Raw genomic sequence first — 18,567 nt, forward strand, 5'->3', positions numbered from 1 at the left:
TAACCTGACGCAAAATGCATTGTTTGATCGTCCATTGTGACAGCAGTCAACAACGGACACAGAGGTGTAATCTTTTAGCGCATATGCATTACTACGATTATATAGGAGAGTTCCATTACGCAGTACTGTTAAGGTTTACTTTGTGGTCGCGCCGACCAGAAAGTATGGGAAATGTTAACTATGATACTATTAAATCCTATCTATTATGCTTGTTTTGATTAGGCATAAGATTATTTTATAGATCGTGTATTATTTCTTTTCTAGAGTGTTCAATGTGCAACTTCGATGTGTATGGCATCGTGAAACCTATCTTAATCCGCTTTTTAGATAGGCATACACTAAACAGATCATTACGACCTTTAGATATAAATTAAGGACATGTTTCATTTATTAAAAAGTGCTGCTGCTTCGATGAAATCTATAGAATAAATTAATACGCAAAATAATAAGGTCTTTAAAATTCCAATCGGAGCTCATTTCTTTTATCCTTTTTCTAATAAAAGATGAACTCTATACAAAGCAGCAGAACTTTTCAGAATCTACCAGAATGTATAATTTAATTATTATTAAAATTTCTAATTCAAATAAGGGTATGCCCTTGTAATATTGAAATTTGTTTATTACATGTACCTCCATTCCGGAGAATTATCAACACATGTCACGTAACTATCAATTCAGAGGACCACACTAAGTGTTGTTTCATTTAATATCACATTTATATAATGATAAAATAACTTTACATAAATATTTCGTAATAATAGATGCATCGTTTTATGAACGTTTAATTCCGCTGATATTTTCATAGCAAGACTTAACAGTGGTGCATAGGTGAAATAGGTCGCGTCATTGAAATAGGGAATTGTGCATTCAAATATAAAGCCATTCATGGGTTTTAAATGTTTATTTTTTGCAGGTATATAAACAAAACTATTTACCCTACAAATTTTAAAATAGAATACTATCTTTTATAAAATTAACCTTAGATGAAAAAGTACCGTTTTGCACATTTTTTTCTTTGCATTTAATCGTATGTCCCCAAAGTCTTATTGCCTGAATATAAATATTTCGTAATTGATTTTAAACACAGTTGAGTGATTAATATACTTAAAAAAAATTAATATTAATCTACGTTAAATGATTCTTTATAATTCGCATAATAGTAAACTTGTTTTGATAACAAGGTAGCTATGGGTATCTCTCTCTTTCTCTCTCTCTCTCTCTCTCTCTCTCTCTCTCTCTCTCTCTCTCTCTCTCTCCATTAAATCTGTACAAGGTAACCGAATACATGTAAAATAATAAATATCAATGCGTTGAAAACTGCTCAAAATGTTTTTAAAAAACATCGCTGTTGTCTGATGTTTACAACAGTTGTGTTTGCGAGAAAAATGGAGGAAATTGATCATGTGACGGAACATAGGAAAGTGTCAAGACTGTGCTATTTAAAAAGAAAAAGAATTAAATGTATGAATCTTGCACGATTTCATTGTGATGTAAAATAGTATCGTTCACGGGCAGTTTATCTTTGATGTGTGTGAGGGAGAGCGGTGTATTCAATAAGTCACGTAACATAGAATTTCTGAAACTCCCATTTTCAAAGTTTCCACCAATCAAAAACTCTTCAGTATTCGAGAAAAAGAAAAAAAATTCACCACGAAGACTGCACACTTAGCGAGAACTGGGGACATCTGATTGACTGAATAACTGGGCCATGTTTTAACGGATGTTAGCTCTTAGTGCATCCTTCATACTGGCTAACACATTTAGGACATCATGATTAGTGGAAAAGATTTTACAAATTGATTCTGTAGTTTTAAAGATACCAATAGTTGATCAAGTCAATCTAGAAACAGTTCTTGTCCCATTGCTGAGGTCTTGGAAAGAAATAGTTGTAAATAACATGCATAACGACAACAAAGACAACATATCACTGTTTATTTTTCTTACAATATTAATATATGATTACTTAATCACCGTTGCTTATTTTAACAATCGGTTTAGTGTTTTTAGGTTTTTTTATATGTATATATTTACATTTTCTAATGTCTATGTCTGTGATAAAACCGCAAAAAGTTAACCAAATTGATATCCCTAACGTATAGTTCAATGCATTTTATCACAAACCAAACCCACTTACTGTTGGAGCGTAAGCAGGGTTGGCATAATTATCCGAATTGAAAATGACGTTGAAATATCAATTATTTCATACTGGTATTTTATCACATAATTGCTGAAAATTCATAGATAAAGAAAATAAGCAATAACTTATTTAATAGTATGAGATGAAAACTACTATCAGGGCAAAATAAAATCAATTATGGAACCATGTATTTAAAGCTTTATGAAATTTGAATCGAATTTAATTAAATTTAAGAACTGCATTATAATTGAAAAAAAAATTTAGTTGCCATAGATTTTTTCTTAACATTGGCTAGCAGAAAGAGAACCATGTATATAAGTGTAATTGAGATTCATATAAACATGTATTACGTTATAAAGCTATAACTACCAAAAATGTGAAAAGTAAAATAGAATTTTATTGTTGAGCAATATTCACAGAAATATAATTACAGCTTATTTTAAATAACTAACTTTGAATAATTGAGCAGTACCAATACGATCTGATAGCATTTCGTGAGAGTTAGATTTAAAATTCTTGCATGATACTTAGCAAACTGAAAAGTAATAAATCAAGATACATTGTACCAGGTTACATGTACACTTTAAAGCATTGGAATGGGAGATTGCATAACATAAATCCCACTGAATTATTTGATTTAAATGTTAATGAAAAGGTTTATTTTGGCAAAATATAATGACAATATAAAACGGAGACATAAAACATTTGTAAAAATAAATGAATGTTATAAAGTGAATAAGTAATAATCAGTGATCACTTTTTAATTAGTGGTAGAATTACCACAAATTAACATTTTGCATTACTCAGCAATATAAAAAAATACAGCTATTTTTATCGATAATGAATGTTCATATTTAATTAACAAATAATATTAACTGGGTTTTTTTAAAATTGTTGGTCTTGTTCCTGTACACTTTTGATAAGCCAAATGGACTACTTTTATCATATTGATATATATATTAAAGAAGTCAAAATATCAGTATGAATGAACACAATAATATCTACGTTTGATAATTTAACAAATATGCGATGCATGTATGAAAGATACCATATTCTAAACTGTCCATCTCATCAAGCAACTGAAAACAGAAAAAGTTCTGATATCCTTGTCGCTTTCTTGAAAATTGTTCTTTGCATTTTGTATCAATAAATTATACTATGAGAAAGCTACATGTAGCTAATAGATTAGTGGTAACGTGTTCAATGTTTCAAAATTAGTATGAAATCAAAGTTTAATGATGAACTAAATCAAGTTCTTTGCTAAATGCAAAATATATGAATAGATACGTACATTCACAAATGTGCTAAATCAAATCCACGCTACTTTCTTGAAAAATCATATTACGCCAAATATCATGCATGCTAAAAAAAATTACGTTCACAGTAAACGGAAAGGTTCGGGAATTCTTAAGTTAGCCGAAGACGCTTATCTTACGCAATTGTGAACTAAGCAATACAACCTCTTAAGATATAGATATTTAAAAACTCGTTTTATGTCTTTCAATTTCATTTAAAAATTTTATGTATATTATATAGTATTTTCTGTGATATTATAATGTGATATTATTTTCATAAAGGACCATGTGCGGTATTATGCATTTTTCGCCCCCAAAATGAAAGTTTTATTACAAGCTTTTAAAATAATTTGGAAGATAATTAAAATCGTATTGAGAATAAGGCTGTAAAAGTTTATCACCACCGTGACGTCATAATGTAAAAATGACGTCGTGAAGATTGCCTTATTTTGATAAATTGTTGTTTTGTAGCAAAATGTTGGTGTTTTCCGATGGTTTTTCGACTGGGAAACATCAAGCGCAGGCTTGCTCAGGTACCATTTTTTAGTATAACGTGTATAATTATCTGTAGAAAAAAATGTGTTAAAATTGTATTTTAGCAGACCTGCGCTCTATATTTCCGAATGTAAAATATAAAGAAAAAAGGAGAATACTTTCGTTTGTTTGCACATTTGCGAGAATTATGTCATTTGTATGACGTCATAGATAAACAGCCAATGCGCAATGATGACTAAAATCAAGATTAAATTGAAAGAAGTCCAATGTACAATGATTTATGAAGATTTGATTTTTATACGATACAATTTAAAAATTAGTTAAATTGGGAGCGGTATTTGACCATACCGCACATAGTCATTTATTTTGCTGCTTGAAAGTGTGTTATAAACGGTTATTGAAAATCAAAAAACGTTTTGTAAAACGCATATTAACACTATTTTTTTAATCATCCTGTAAACGGATAAACGGCAACATAACCATCTCTGAAATAGAATGCATTTCAAAATATTTATTCATTTGGCATACTAGAACACTCTTGATTTCATATTAATACATGTACTGTGGCATCAATAAATTTTTGGTATTATATTTAATTCTATGCCTAATTGAATACATATTGAATTAATTGTGTCTACAAGTAGCGTTTTCATAAGAAAATGAAACAATCTTACTCGTCACAATATGTAGAGTTCACCTCTTGCCTAACATCCCCTGAAAAAATCATATGCAGATATATTACTAGATCTAAAAGCGCATAAAGATACATAAACTATACTATATTTTTATCATGATAGAATAATACCTTCTGTTAAAACGAGCCGTTTTTTTCTGTGTTGAGGGTTTGAACATGCTTTAATCGGATATTTTCTGCTGAATAAAAAATGATAGCTTTTAAAACATTGTTGTTCAGAAAAAAAAACACTATTTGTCTTATGCTTCATATTCAGTTAAGAATATGAGGACTTTAAGATGTTTTTAAACTTTAATCAACCCTAGTGATATCAAAACAAATATTCTGTCAGATATTCAATCAAAGTACTGAAGAACTGGCGGGAATTGATTATGTCGATTTTTATTTTAAGATCAGTGATATGTTATTTTGCATGACAAGTATATGTAGTTTCTAATTTGAAATACGCACATTTTTATAATATGAATTTTTCGACTTTTTCGACAAGAATGTCGAGAAACCCCCATATGAATCATGTTAAATAATATTTAAAGATAAATTCAATTCAATCAAACTATGTATCAGTAATAGAAACATTTTTGAAAATTGCATGGATCCAAGCAATATAGAACTCTAGTCTCGTTCAACCAAACGCTCGGCTGACACTGTAAATCTCGGACAAAGATTTACGGAGACAGCCGAGCGTCGAGTTGAACGAGACTATATTGAACTCTGGCGTAGGAATACTTACGACTACAAAAATATTCAAATTGTTCGTACCATTAAAAATCTGACGATTTTCAAGGTATTTATCAATAAATTTCCTTGTAAAACAATGCTTTAGCATACATTACATCTTATTAATCAATTATTTTCAAGAACTAAGTCTTGTCAGCAGCAATGATTTGTGCTGAGGTCCAAACACTGTTTCATTTTCGGTGTGAGTAACTGCATAGGAGAGTTGATTCAAATCAACTCCCAAAAATGCGAATTTTTTTTTATGAACAAGTTGGCAAAAGATATAAAGATATGTAGACCCTTGCATTATTTGCTCTTTTTTATGATATATTTTATTTAGTCTCTGAAATTCGTTTATTACTTATTAGCTTAATAGGCAATTTTTCAATACATCGATGCAGATGTATCATACAGAACTTAATAGGTATGCGTCAGTAAGAAATAAATGTCTTACGTTTCTTTTGCACCCAATTCAGGCATTGTTGGTAATGCTAAAATGTCAAAGTTTTGAAAATGCTTAATAAGAATTTTAATAAAATTGAATATGAATTGTGTTTTGTTTTCAAAGCATAATGACTACATAAACCTTTCAATTCTAAATCATTTGTGAAAATGCTTTCTTATGCATATTATCTTGTCCGTTTTATTTTTTGTTTCGTTAATTAGGGAATGGAAGATTTACTTGAAATATATTTATTTCTTTATTTAAATCTTTTAGTTAAAATGAATGCACACAAGTTTTATTTACTACATTCAATCTTCAAAGTACATGTCCACATGTAAACGTTTTTTGTACAGAGAAAGATTTTTAAATCCTAAGCATTATATATATATAACCTCTTACTTTTACTTACACAGATTGCCAAAGCTTTCTTCGGTTGTTCTTTTCCTTTTACTACTTACAAGATGTATGTTTTGAAAAAAGAAAAAATGTGAAAAAGTTTAAAATTGTAACAAACCAATGCAGAAAACAATAAATGCATAGAACATTTCCCTCCTACTTAATTTATTGTTAATAACATAATGAATACATACCTGATTTTGTAAATTCTTATCTTCCAACCTTAAAAACAATAAAACATAAAAAGTAATTTGTTAGTATTTCAATGACATATTAAAATAAAAGATAACACATAATTCGGACTATTGCATCCATACATGTACAAAGTTAGTTCAAGCATATCTTTTACAATATACACTATAGCATCGAAACCTCATACCATACCGTACATCTAAAAAAAAAAACGATGTCATTGGAATCTCATACCGTACACGTACCATATTAGATTCTGAACCGTCGTAGCATATCATATCATACAACGTCAATTTTACTCGGATGAAAAGGATTTTATTTTAAAGAATAAAGGCTTATATTGCAGATTAGTGGTTAACTTTGGTTCTTTATTATTTTACTTCGAAATATTTAAAACTCTTCTCTATACGGAGGCGCTTTTGTTCAAATCTCATAGCATTGCAAAACATATCATACCATATCATTTTGCTTAGTTTTTGATTTTCATACCCTTAACTCGTCTGACAAGTAGAGCGGAATGTTGGTTGTTAGTCACTAAGAGGCTTATGTAAAGATACAGTCATTTCATGTATTTATTTTACAGTAACTGTTTTATAAAATGATATCATATGCAATATTAATGATATGTTTTGAGATTTATTTGCAATGTTATGCAATTTGATTGCTACAATGTAAGCTATGGAATATTTAAATAAATGGCTGGATAATAATGTATGCTATAGTAAGCAATGCTATGAAATAAGAACAAAAGCGCCTCCGTATACATCTGACATGCAATGCATAGCTAAACATATGATATATAAAAGTTAGAAACAATTACCGAACAGTCTGATTTCTCTTCTTTGAAATAGCACAACAAGTAAGAGAGTTTTAAGAATAACGATGAAAGCCAAAAGTCCGGACAATACAGCTACTACAGCTGTGCTATTCTCAGGTTCCTCAGACATCTGTTGTCGGATTCCTTCTTTCAGAAAACATCGTTGGTGTTAAACATACTTGTCAATAGCATACCTTTGACTACATTTGTAAAATGTGAATTTGACAAAAAAATGAAAATTCATTTCAAAAAGTGACTAACAAATCATAAATGAAAATGATGAACAAGAATCAAAAAATTAAAGTGACTAGAAATATTCTTTATCTGCAAATATTACCTTTTCTTTTATCTACATGGACTATTGTTTGAACAAATGTAAAACCTGTACCGCATGTTTGCGATTTTGAAATTTCACACAGAAAGTGGACATCACTATCAAATACTGTGACATGATATTGTATTTTACTAAAGTATGTTATTTTTCCGCCAGAGTTTGACGAGGCATTCTCTTCTGATTCCTGTAGAATAACTTGTGTCCATTTTGCTTTTTCTTCCTTTTTAAAACACCAATTTATATATCTCTGGGGGAAAAAGAGATAAAATGAGAGTACAACATTTTTTTTTGAATTGAAATAAAAATACAACACAAAATTTAATGATCTGAAAACAAATATTAAATTAAATCTACTCTTGTTTTGACATAATTTACTAGTGAATTAAAGGTTGTACAAGTTTATAAACCTTAAGATAGAAATTCTGTCAATGGTTGCTAAAAAGGATTGTCTTGTTTGATAAGGTGTACATGTATTAGGGTTTAAATGTTTGGTAAACACATAGACAACCTTTATTTAAATGTCACTTTCTATTACATGTAGATATTAGACAACTAGACGCGATCTTTTTGCGAACAAGGATGATGGAGGGTCTTCGGTCGCAGTCGAGAGTTGCCATGGCATAAATGTTACAGTTGTGTTTTTCTTGTGCCCAAGGAACCCGGGTTTATTTCACGAGTGCTGAATGTTTTTTTCTTCCATAATTTAGCTTCGATAAACGAATTTATCTTTAAATTGATGGATTTTAATATGTTTGTTTTATTTAATCAAAAATCCTAATATTTTACCAGTACAAATATAGAGATTGTTTCAAAATGACGCCGATTTTCCCATTACTGTAAGTGCAAGTCTTTCCGCAGCTCGCTAAATAAAATTGGAACCTCATGTGTTGTTGTGATGGCGACATACTTTTGATGCCGCCGAATTGACCGGCCGACTGAGTCTAGCAAGCAGGTGACGTAAAGTTTAATTTCGATAAGTCGTAAAGTTGACAGTATTTTAAATCTTGTTCAATGTCTGTTGAAATCATTGGAGGGTAAATAAAATCTAAAGAAGTGTTGAGAAAAGATAGAAAAAAAGACAACAATCCCGGTATTTTATGGTGCATTTAAATGGAAGACATTTCGTTGCTATCAGTGAAAACGGAAAACCTTGCATAGAAAATGTCTGAAATACCACCAATGATGAATTATTGGAATGAGCAGACGCTGTGCATTGCAAATGGATGGTTTTTCCAAGTCCATCTAATATTATGTGTTCCGGGTTGAGCAAAGACTTTTTGTCATGAATAAGAATTGGCCACATTTTCCATTCATCTAAAACAACATGAACATCAACAAAAATAACAGTAAAAAGTCAAAATATATAATCATATTTTTTTTAAAATGCAAAAACTTTTCTTGTGCATCTGTTAAGGACGACGGACCCAATTCATTTCTACAAAAGTGATTATTATGAAAATTTACTTAAGCTAGAGTTACTAAAGATACATCAAAATCAATCAAAAAAATTACATAGAAAATCGAATTAGATTTTTAGTAGGGTCCATTTCAAAAATGAATTACATCTATATTTCAATTGAACATGATTAAAAAAAGTCTGCAATAGATTTTCCATTAAAATTGAAACATGATATTTATATGATGATTTTGAATGTAAAAATGATCATTTCATCGACTTCGTTTTTTATGGAAGCACGTGTACTTTTTACGAACTACAAAGTTAAGAAAACTACAAATTGTGTTTTAGATAGGGTGTTTAAAATGCGCCTATTATTCGTTATGTTTACTAAGTGCAAGGTTTTCTCGTTTCTTTGCAAATTTTTTGCGCTTATCCTCGAACATTTTACTTTATTTCCATGCACTCAATCGCAATAAATTTATGATTTACAAACAAAATTAAACAAGAGGCCAATGGGCCACATCGCTCACATGAGCAACAATAGGTATGAGAAAATCGGCTTAACAGAGTCATAATACAGACTATCTGAAAAATGTAGAATAATACATGTTAATCCTATTTAGATTAAAATCAATTTTTTCACCCTGGATATAATCATTCTTATGTTTATATAATCAAGTCCCTTTTCTGACGGGATGATTTCATAGTCAAATCACCTATTAAGCATTGCAGTTTTCAAAAAGATCCTAAACAATTCTTTATATATGAGATATAAACCTACATCAAACTCTGAACCCATTGTGAGACCCAAGAATCGTCCAAAGACCAGAGTCTAAACAATTTGAAAGAATCAACAATAAGTCAAAATGATTGCATATAAATAAAACCATATATTAAACATATCAATTTTTGTGAATAATTGAAATATTTCCTCCCTAATGCAGCCCCACCCTTCTTCGCAAGATTTTGATTTGAAAGAATTCAAAATTACATTATCTGAGGACGCTTTCTGTAAAGTTCTAGCTATTCTAGGCAAGTGGTTTTTAGAAAAAGATTTTTTTTTTTAAATTTCTATTTATATTCCTATTAAATTTTGTCCCCCCCCCCCCCACACACACGTTGTGACCCCATCCTGCCCCCGGAGATCTTGAATCTACTCTACTTGAGGATGCTTCCACGCAAGTTTCAGCTTTCCTTGCCGATTAGTTTTTGAGAAGATTTTAAAAGATTTACACTATATGTTCTTATACAAAAGTTCAACCCCCCCCCCCCCATTGTGGCCCAACCCTACCTATGGGGGTCACGATTTTCACAAATTTGTATCTACACTACATAAGGATGCTTCCATACAAGTTTCAGTTTTCTGGCCAAATAGTTTTTGAGAAGAAGTTTTTTTAAATAATTACACTTTTTATTCCTATATAAAAGTTCAACCCCCCCCCCCCCAATATTGCCTCCACCATACCCCTGGGGATGAACAAACTTGAATCTACACTACATGTGAATGCTTTCACACAAGTTTCAGCTTTCCTGGCTGATTGGTTTCTGAGAAGAAGATTTTTAAAGATTTACTAAATATATTCTATGTAAAACTTTTACCCCCAATTATAGCCCCACCTTACCCCCCGGGGACCATAATTTGAACAAACTTGAATCTACACTCTCTGTGGATGCTTCCACACAAGATTCAGCTTTTCTGGCCGAATGGTTTTTGAGAAGATTTTTGATAAAAGAGAGTATGTCCTTTTATTTTAACAAACTTGAATCCCCTTAACCTAATGATGCTTTGTGCCAAGTTTGGTTGAAATTGCTCAGTGGTTCTGCAGAAGAAGTCGAAAATGTAAAATAATGTACAGACAGGCAGACGGACGCCGGACAAAAAGTGATCAGAAAAGCCCACTTCTGCTTTCAGCTCAGAATAGGTCTTCAGAAGAAAAGAATCACTGAGTGAAGGTTTATTTTAACGATAATCAGGTTTCATATTAATTTTTTTATTGATTTTGATATATCTTTAATAACTCTAACTCGAGTAAATTTTCATGATAATTAATATTGTGGAAATGAATTCAATCCGCCGAATCAGTACCAATTGTATCAATTTCAGAAAAAAGATGATTAGTGAATGCATGTGCAAACACAAACTTAGCGATATGCTCTACCTCAATTACAGTTGCGCTAAAACGTATTGATTGTGTATAAATAAAACATAATTATTTATTAAGACATAAGACAATTTTCTGATATTCTGCTTAAGAATAATTATGACCTAAGACCAAACTGTGCAAATGACCATAAGCTTTTTTAACGCAGCATAATGATTGGATTATTTCTATATTCTAAAATTTGCAATACAGAAATCATATCATTTAGAATGAATGCAATTGTAAAAAAAAATAATCTATACTACTTTATTAAAATAATAGATTCGAATTTTTGAACTTTAATACCGATAAATCGGAAGAGTACTGTCTTTTGTTTTATATATTCTAAACATCATTGGTACTTGAAGATTACCAATTTGTTTTTATTTTTTCTCAATCAAGCTTCGCTAATTAATAATCAATGAAAATTCCTCAAAAAAATTCCGGAAATCGTCTGAATTTTTGGGTTTTTACAATCTTGCGCATACGCATTTCATTCACGCTAAATCACGGGAGGATCTTTATTTTATGTTTCCACAATATCACATTTGCATGGATAAACCTAGAGACGATAAAACAAATGTTTGTAAATTTTCATTAGATTTTTTCCCCTGTTCAACAAAGAAAATACGGGAGATAACTCTAACTCAGTGCTTTTACTATAGAGAGTTTCGAATGTCAACATGGTGTGTAAACAACATTGTTAATGAAATATTGAATTCTGCAATTAAAGAATTAAACTTTTCGAAGAAAGGTATTTACAGGTTCAAAATGGTTTGTTATGAACAATTTGACTGTTATTTCTCCAAAATCGTTTTGGAGCGATTCTGCAATTGTCTGCTACATTACGGGTATATGGGAGGCATTTTAACTCTGGTGAGGGCCTTTCCCCAGACACAGTTACATTATTCCAAGTCAGCAGAGTGTATTGAAATGTATAGCATTATTGTAGGCTTAAAGCTTGGTTATGCAAATGTCGACAATATACGGTGTGTCGATCTATCTAAATGTCCGATATCATATGCTGTGTCAACCCGTGCACGCACGGGTCAAACTCTAGTCTTATAAAAGATTAATGCTAAAGTTACCTGGTTTGGTGTCTTTGGTTGGTATGTTCAGTGTCGCATTGATGCCGTGTATTCCACAGGCATAACCCCAACCCGACTCACACATTATCTCTAGGGCAGTGTCATTTTGCGAGACATGATAAAATAAGAATGAGTTTTGAACAACAGTACACCCATCTTTACTTCTTTCAACTACGTCTGTGAGAGGAGGATCTTGAAATGAAATAAACTTAAATTTTCCTTTTTCTTTCCGGCACCAACGGATATCCTATCAAAAAATTGTTCACCAAGACTATTAGTATGTTTTAATAAATCTGTGCTTAATTACAAATTAAAGCTGTTATAAAAATGTGTTGCTATTAAGAATTAAGATGATGTGATTAAGTTTTTAAAGCTTTCCGACAGTAATTATAATAAACATACAATTACAATAAACATATCACAGTGAAGTTTCAGATATTTGGACGCATGATAACGGACGGCTCAGTCTATTTATTTGTAAGCATGTTTTTCTATTATGCGTTGTTTTGTCTTATTTATCCAGAATTAGAATTGAGCGTTCCAAAGTCGGGCTGCGTGTCCCCCCCCCCCCCCCCAAAAAAAACAAAACAAAACAAAAAAAAAACAAAACAGTGTTAGCTATATATCTTGCTTCATTTAACGAGACATTATAATTTAATGATACCCCACTAATACAAGAAGAGTACTAATTGCATTTAAGTTTCACACCTTTTTTACGTGTTAGACCCTCACAAGTTGATTGTATAAACACTCTGACTTATCAAATCACTTGCAAATTTTCAAAAAAATATTAAAGTTACACTTCACCGCACGTGGCTTGGGTATTTTTCATTACATGTACCTGTTCACCTTTCAAATATCATTACTTTTTTTATCTAAAGGAAGGATGAACTAAACATATTACAGGAACAGATACATGTAATTTCAAACTTTAATAATTCGTGGTTTATCTAATGAGATTCAGAAAAAAAATGTCTCATGTTTGCTTTATTAGATTAAGTTAAAACTGAAAGTACAGAAAGAACACAGAGTGAATGCATGTTAACCCATGTGAAGAAAATTTGTAGATCTTGAACTTTTTCAGCTACTTATAGTAATTATGTGACGAAACTAACTTTATTTAGAAATAAAACAATATTTAGCTATGGATTAAAAATATGTTGTTGTGTTTTTGTATTAAAAGTATTTCAGCTGACAACTATAATTTGTTGTTATTTAATTTAAAAGACAAAAACCAAATAGCATTAAGGAAGAAGACTTTTCGTTATCAAACGTCCTTCGTGTAATAATAAAAAATTCATGAAATTTTGACACAGTAAAAACAGATCATGTAACCAGATGATCTATCAGTTTAATCAAATTTGACCTTTTTGTTTTCGCACGAAGGTCAGCTCAAGGTCACTACCATTTACCTTTACTTAAAGGATGATAAAAATAAATGTTGTTCTTTTCAGTTATGTAGACATCTGCTTAAAATGAGATGGTCGACAGTATGTTATTGTCATTTTTTCATATGAAGATTCTATTCTTCAGTGAAATGATAGAATATCAGAATGTCTATAAGCTTATACTACGGAATTGGAATAAATCTTGAAACTTAAATTGATATTGCTTAACCCGCATTTCCTCTACTTTTCTTAAACTTTGAAGATATTTTGATTATTTTTTATGTTTTCAATATTAAAATAGTTCTGATTTTTACGTCTTATAAAGACTTCATATACATATAAAAATTGACAGAAAAGCTAATATATTGACCATTTGATAAGAAAGAAGAACTGATTTGAGTGGGGTTTTATCCACACAAATCAATGTATAGAATGGGCGCTTTAAAAAGCTTATGAAATGTAATTTAATAGGCAAATCATATTTTAAAAACATACTCTAAAACCCAAGTATCATATCATTAGTTCACATTAGTTAAAAAATCCAACATTAATGTTATTGTTTTAAAAATTTTGTTCGGGCTGTGTATCAACCTCTATTGATAAAACATCGCTTAATAATCAAAATATCACTAAACATTGCAATGTCATCACCATCTGCAAAATATTTTTGCATTAATATTATGATATTATGATAAATCGCCGCTTAACGTAGAATCTTATCTATAAGCTTCGCAAATTTACAGCAGACCTAACGAATAATGAAACAAGCAAAAAGCAACATGGTCAACCGCTAACAATACAACCATATTTTATCATTGTAACAATCAATGAAATACTAGCACCAGACTAGCTTCGTGGCCCTTTAATTTTATCATACGGTTACCCATAACTTTTGCAAATGTGCAGTCAAAAAGAACCGCTGACAAAATCGTGTGACGAGACACAATTTTGAGGGCAGCTCTTATTTGCTTCACTGAGCGTCATTATAGCAGTATATACTGCGCATGAACCTTGTCGAAACATGGGCACGAATAGCAAACCGTGATAGGTATATTTTATCATGTTTTATGCAGCATTTTCGTGCATTCGATTGGTAAATCGTTCTTGTTTAATAATTGAGCTAAAAAATAACATCAGCCAGCGTTCACCTGTTAAATTTACATGTGTGAGCAGTCAAGAGGTTTTTTTTTTTTGGTTTTTTTTGGCGGGGAAGTTTAAATGCCACTTTAATATTATCGATAAAGCCCTGTATAAGAAGTTTATTGCTGTTCTAATACGGCAAATGTTTACCATAAGCATGTCAAAACGAGCCAAGGTGACTGTCATATGATATTCATTATAATTATAAGGCAATGGTGAACAATTTATTCCTTTTACAGATCTAAAATAAACTGTATTCAAAGACGTGTCACTGAAATTGTTTACAATTATGATTCAGTTTCAATGTAAAACACTCCATCAATATGTTTCAGTTTTTACTCCTCAAAACTTGAGAGAAAACAATTTATCATAAAGGTCTGTTTTCAGCGGAAGATCTCACCGTTTTTTTTAATGTTTTCCTTTCTTTAAAAAGCCATTTCCCGACCACTTTTTTTAATGTTTTCAAGTATTAAATTTTGGTAATATTTTGCAGGAAAAGTTTCATGTTTTTAAAATTGCTATCTGTGTATGAGATATCCCCCTTTCTGTGGAATTTTTAAACATGGTTTTGTCCACAAGGTTTCAAAAAAAAAAAATCACATCAAACATCTAAATAATCCGAGTTATTTGCTAGACATAACAGATGTGCCTGTGCTTTTTGATGTAATGAAGAGGTCCTTTTTCTAGAAGTTTGCCTTAGCCTGAACATGTGGATGTCAATATTTCCATTCAACTTGTTACCAGTTTTGACTCTTATTTTATCAAAAAAGCAGTTTTTTGTGTATGTTTGCATATGAATGTTCACCTACCTTACTTGGCATTGCATTAATACTTTCGACTTCTCCGATGCATTGCAACTGCAAAACATCATCAGTTTCATACAATGACTTGGAAGTTTGCCGTGTGACAATGGAAATTCTCTCCATATTTTTAGGAGACTGGCCTTTATTTAAAAAAAATAATTGCTTGTTATTCATTTACATATCAGAAAGAATGAGTTTAAAAAACCTTTAAGTACCTTGTGTATGTTATACTGTTATACCCGCAGTAGCTTTCCACACACTTTACAGACAGAACAGGCATCATAGAATATATAGAGGATATCAATATAGTGTGATTTTATATTTGCTTTATCCAACCAGTTGAAATAGTGTATATATTCGCAAGGCTTGCCGAGCGAATATAACCATTTCAAGGAGCTGGATAAAGCTAATATAAAATCACACAATTGTATATTGTCCATTTATCTTATACAATCCGATGAATATTATGAAGCTTTTCAGACAGTCCCCTATATGATTTTCAAGATTAATCACGATGATGCAACGTTGTGTTTTGTGGTTATTTTTTTTTCTTTTAATAATTTTATATAAAACAAGATTGTGGTCAAAGATAGCTTATACATAGATATGAATTTCAATTGAAATCATTACTCATTTTCTAGTATATAGGTACATGAAAACATTATTATGCACACAGTGATAAATATAATAAAATATACATACTAACACATAATGTATCGTACGAAAACATAATAATACATGCATATATTAAAATGTTACATTCATTGGTTTACGTAGTAAAATAAGTAGAACCCCTAGCTTACCCGGTGGACATAACACATACATATGCATACAGTCCATCACTACGTCCCCGGGTAAAGCGCTAATACACATAGACAGTCCCTATGTGTATCGGGTATATTTTTGTTTTGAAAAGAATTACAAATAACAAAGTTTAGATATCAAAAGTTGAAAAAGCTCATATTCTTTTGTATTTTTTAGCATTTTTAGAACTGCACAGTGTGTCGTAGAATACCCTTTGAATGAGATTTTTATCAATAAAATTGATTCGGGTAAATTTTCAAGTCTACAATACATTTACATTGGTATATTCTATATGCAATAAATGACAAAAAATAATTATATAATTTGTTGACCTGTGTTTCTTCCAGGTAGAACCCCAAAACAATATGTTTCCAATTAATATCAAAATTCAAGCACTCGCTTGCCGCTTTCCAAATTTTTACTACATTAACACAATCAAAAATATGATGTTTTGAATTTTCAATTTCGTTACATTGTTTGCATTTAGCAGTGATATTTTTATTCCATTTGCTCACTAAAAGATTGTTACATAACAGATTGTTCAGTAGTTTGTAATTAAACTCAGCTTAGGCTTTGTCTTTGGTATTTTCAATTTTCTGTGTGTATATTGATTTCCATACATTTTTGATTTCCAACTTAAATTCTTTTTCTAATTTAGATTGTGTACAAGGTGCTTGAAATTTACGTTTTATCAATCTTGAATAAATAGTTTTGGTGTTGCGTTGGTCGGAAATTATTGGTATTTTTTTGTTTGTAAGTATGGAATTTTTGAAAAATCATATTTGGGTTCAAATTTGGTAAAAATTTGGTTTATTATTTTGTATCCACATAGCCAGTTTGTTCTTTTGCGTAATGTATCGAATATATCCGACGAACTTTTTAAAGTTCCATTCTCTTCAAAAATATCTTTTACATAGAGAATTCCGCTTTTAATCCAATTTTCAAAGCAGATTGTCTTACCTTTAAAATTAAATATTTTATTTGACCAAATAGGTTGTAATAAAAAAGATTCGGTAGAAAAGGCAGGTATTTTGGTTTGGGTATCATCTTTACATAAATTATAGCATACAAAAGCTTGCTTGTAGAACTCTGGGAAGTTGTTAATTATACCATAGTCTTTGGCAACCGTCTCATTTGTTTTCATCAGATATTCGATATCAATTTTTTGTAGCCTTACAGAAACTGTTAAAAAATATTTACTATTGTGTTCTGTACTAAGTAAACGTGGAATCCACATAGCTTTTAGGGCCGTAAATTTAGATTCTATATCAACAAGGCCTATTCCTCCCTCATCCTATCTGTTTTATTCCACATGAAATTAAATATAAACCTTTTAAGATTTTTTATGAAATCATTGTCGGGAATTTCCAAAATGCTAGCTACATATATAAGTTTAGAGATTGCTAATGTGTTTATTATTGTGCATTTTCCAAATATTGTTAGTTTTCTTTTTTCCAAGATTCAAATAACGTTTCCATTTCATGAAAGATTTTCATCCAGTTTTTATTGTAACACTCAATTTTATCATGACCAATGTGTATACCTAAGCATTTCAGTGTTTTGTGGTTATTGTGATCTTGCGCAATACAATTTAGTCATTTCTATGATAAATTTAACTGTTTTAATGTAAAGTTTCACAGAAATAAACCTTGAATAATTTTTTAGTTCAAGATAATTTTTCTTCGAGCTTATTCACTTGATTAAATGGAAATACCTATCAGAAGACTTGAATAATCAAGTTTGTTGACATACAAGAACTAAATTGCAAATGCTCGTTAGTTTGAATATTGACTCAAACGAGGAACAGTTGTTGAGGTTTTATAAAACAAACACTAGCCTATTGATTAGAAATTGAAAATATTGAATAAGGATGCTTACTGGTAATGGAATAAAAGTTCTTGTATATGAACACAACCAGAACGTTCTGTTTTCACAGCGTCGTCACGATGAACTCCTTGATAGTTAACGTGATTTGCAGTTTCATAAACTACACAAAGCAAATTGAAAGTTGGAAGGCGGCTAAACTTTTCAAAAAATTTGACAAACAAGAAATAAGAACTGTGATTACGGTAATGTATAACTTTGCAAAAAAATGAGGGGTTAAATGTTAGCAATTTTTAGCATAGCACTACGAGAGAAAACATTAGGGAGCATTATTGGATATATACAAAAATATTTTCTTGATTAATTTGTAGGTTGAGCTCGTTTTTTGCCTGTGCGCACTAGTTCTTAAAAACTCGCTTTTCTTGCCGACGCTCGCTTTTAAGTCCTATCATTTTTTT

The 18,567-nt window shown here is 30.7% G+C and overlaps 1 protein-coding gene across 1 annotated transcript; it reads right to left on the reverse strand.

Annotated features, from left to right (window-relative positions):
* Positions 1 to 7,454: 7,454 nt before the first annotated feature.
* Positions 7,455 to 15,616, reverse strand: LOC128163907 (uncharacterized). The gene is made up of 4 exons (XM_052827592.1): positions 15,488 to 15,616; positions 12,151 to 12,397; positions 8,697 to 8,836; positions 7,455 to 7,769 (listed from the first exon to the last, which is right to left on the reverse strand). Exons 1-4 carry the CDS (start codon positions 15,602 to 15,604, stop codon positions 7,509 to 7,511), a joined length of 765 nt encoding a protein of 254 aa, XP_052683552.1. The 5' UTR covers positions 15,605 to 15,616; the 3' UTR covers positions 7,455 to 7,508.
* Positions 15,617 to 18,567: the final 2,951 nt, after the last annotated feature.

This window comes from Crassostrea angulata, chromosome 9 (assembly GCF_025612915.1).
Source record: "Crassostrea angulata isolate pt1a10 chromosome 9, ASM2561291v2, whole genome shotgun sequence".
NCBI classification, from domain to species: Eukaryota; Metazoa; Mollusca; class Bivalvia; order Ostreida; family Ostreidae; genus Magallana; species Magallana angulata.

Coding starts and splice junctions, on each gene's coding strand:
- LOC128163907 (XM_052827592.1), bottom strand. CDS start 15,604: ATGGAGAGAATTTCCATTGTCACACGGCAAACTTCCAAGTCATTGTAT. Junction 8,837..12,150: donor AACCAAAGACACCAAACCAG/GTAACTTTAGCA, acceptor ATGTTGTTTTAG/ATGAATGGAAAATGTGGCCA. Junction 7,770..8,696: donor CCAATAATTCATCATTGGTG/GTATTTCAGACA, acceptor TTTTTCCCCCAG/AGATATATAAATTGGTGTTT.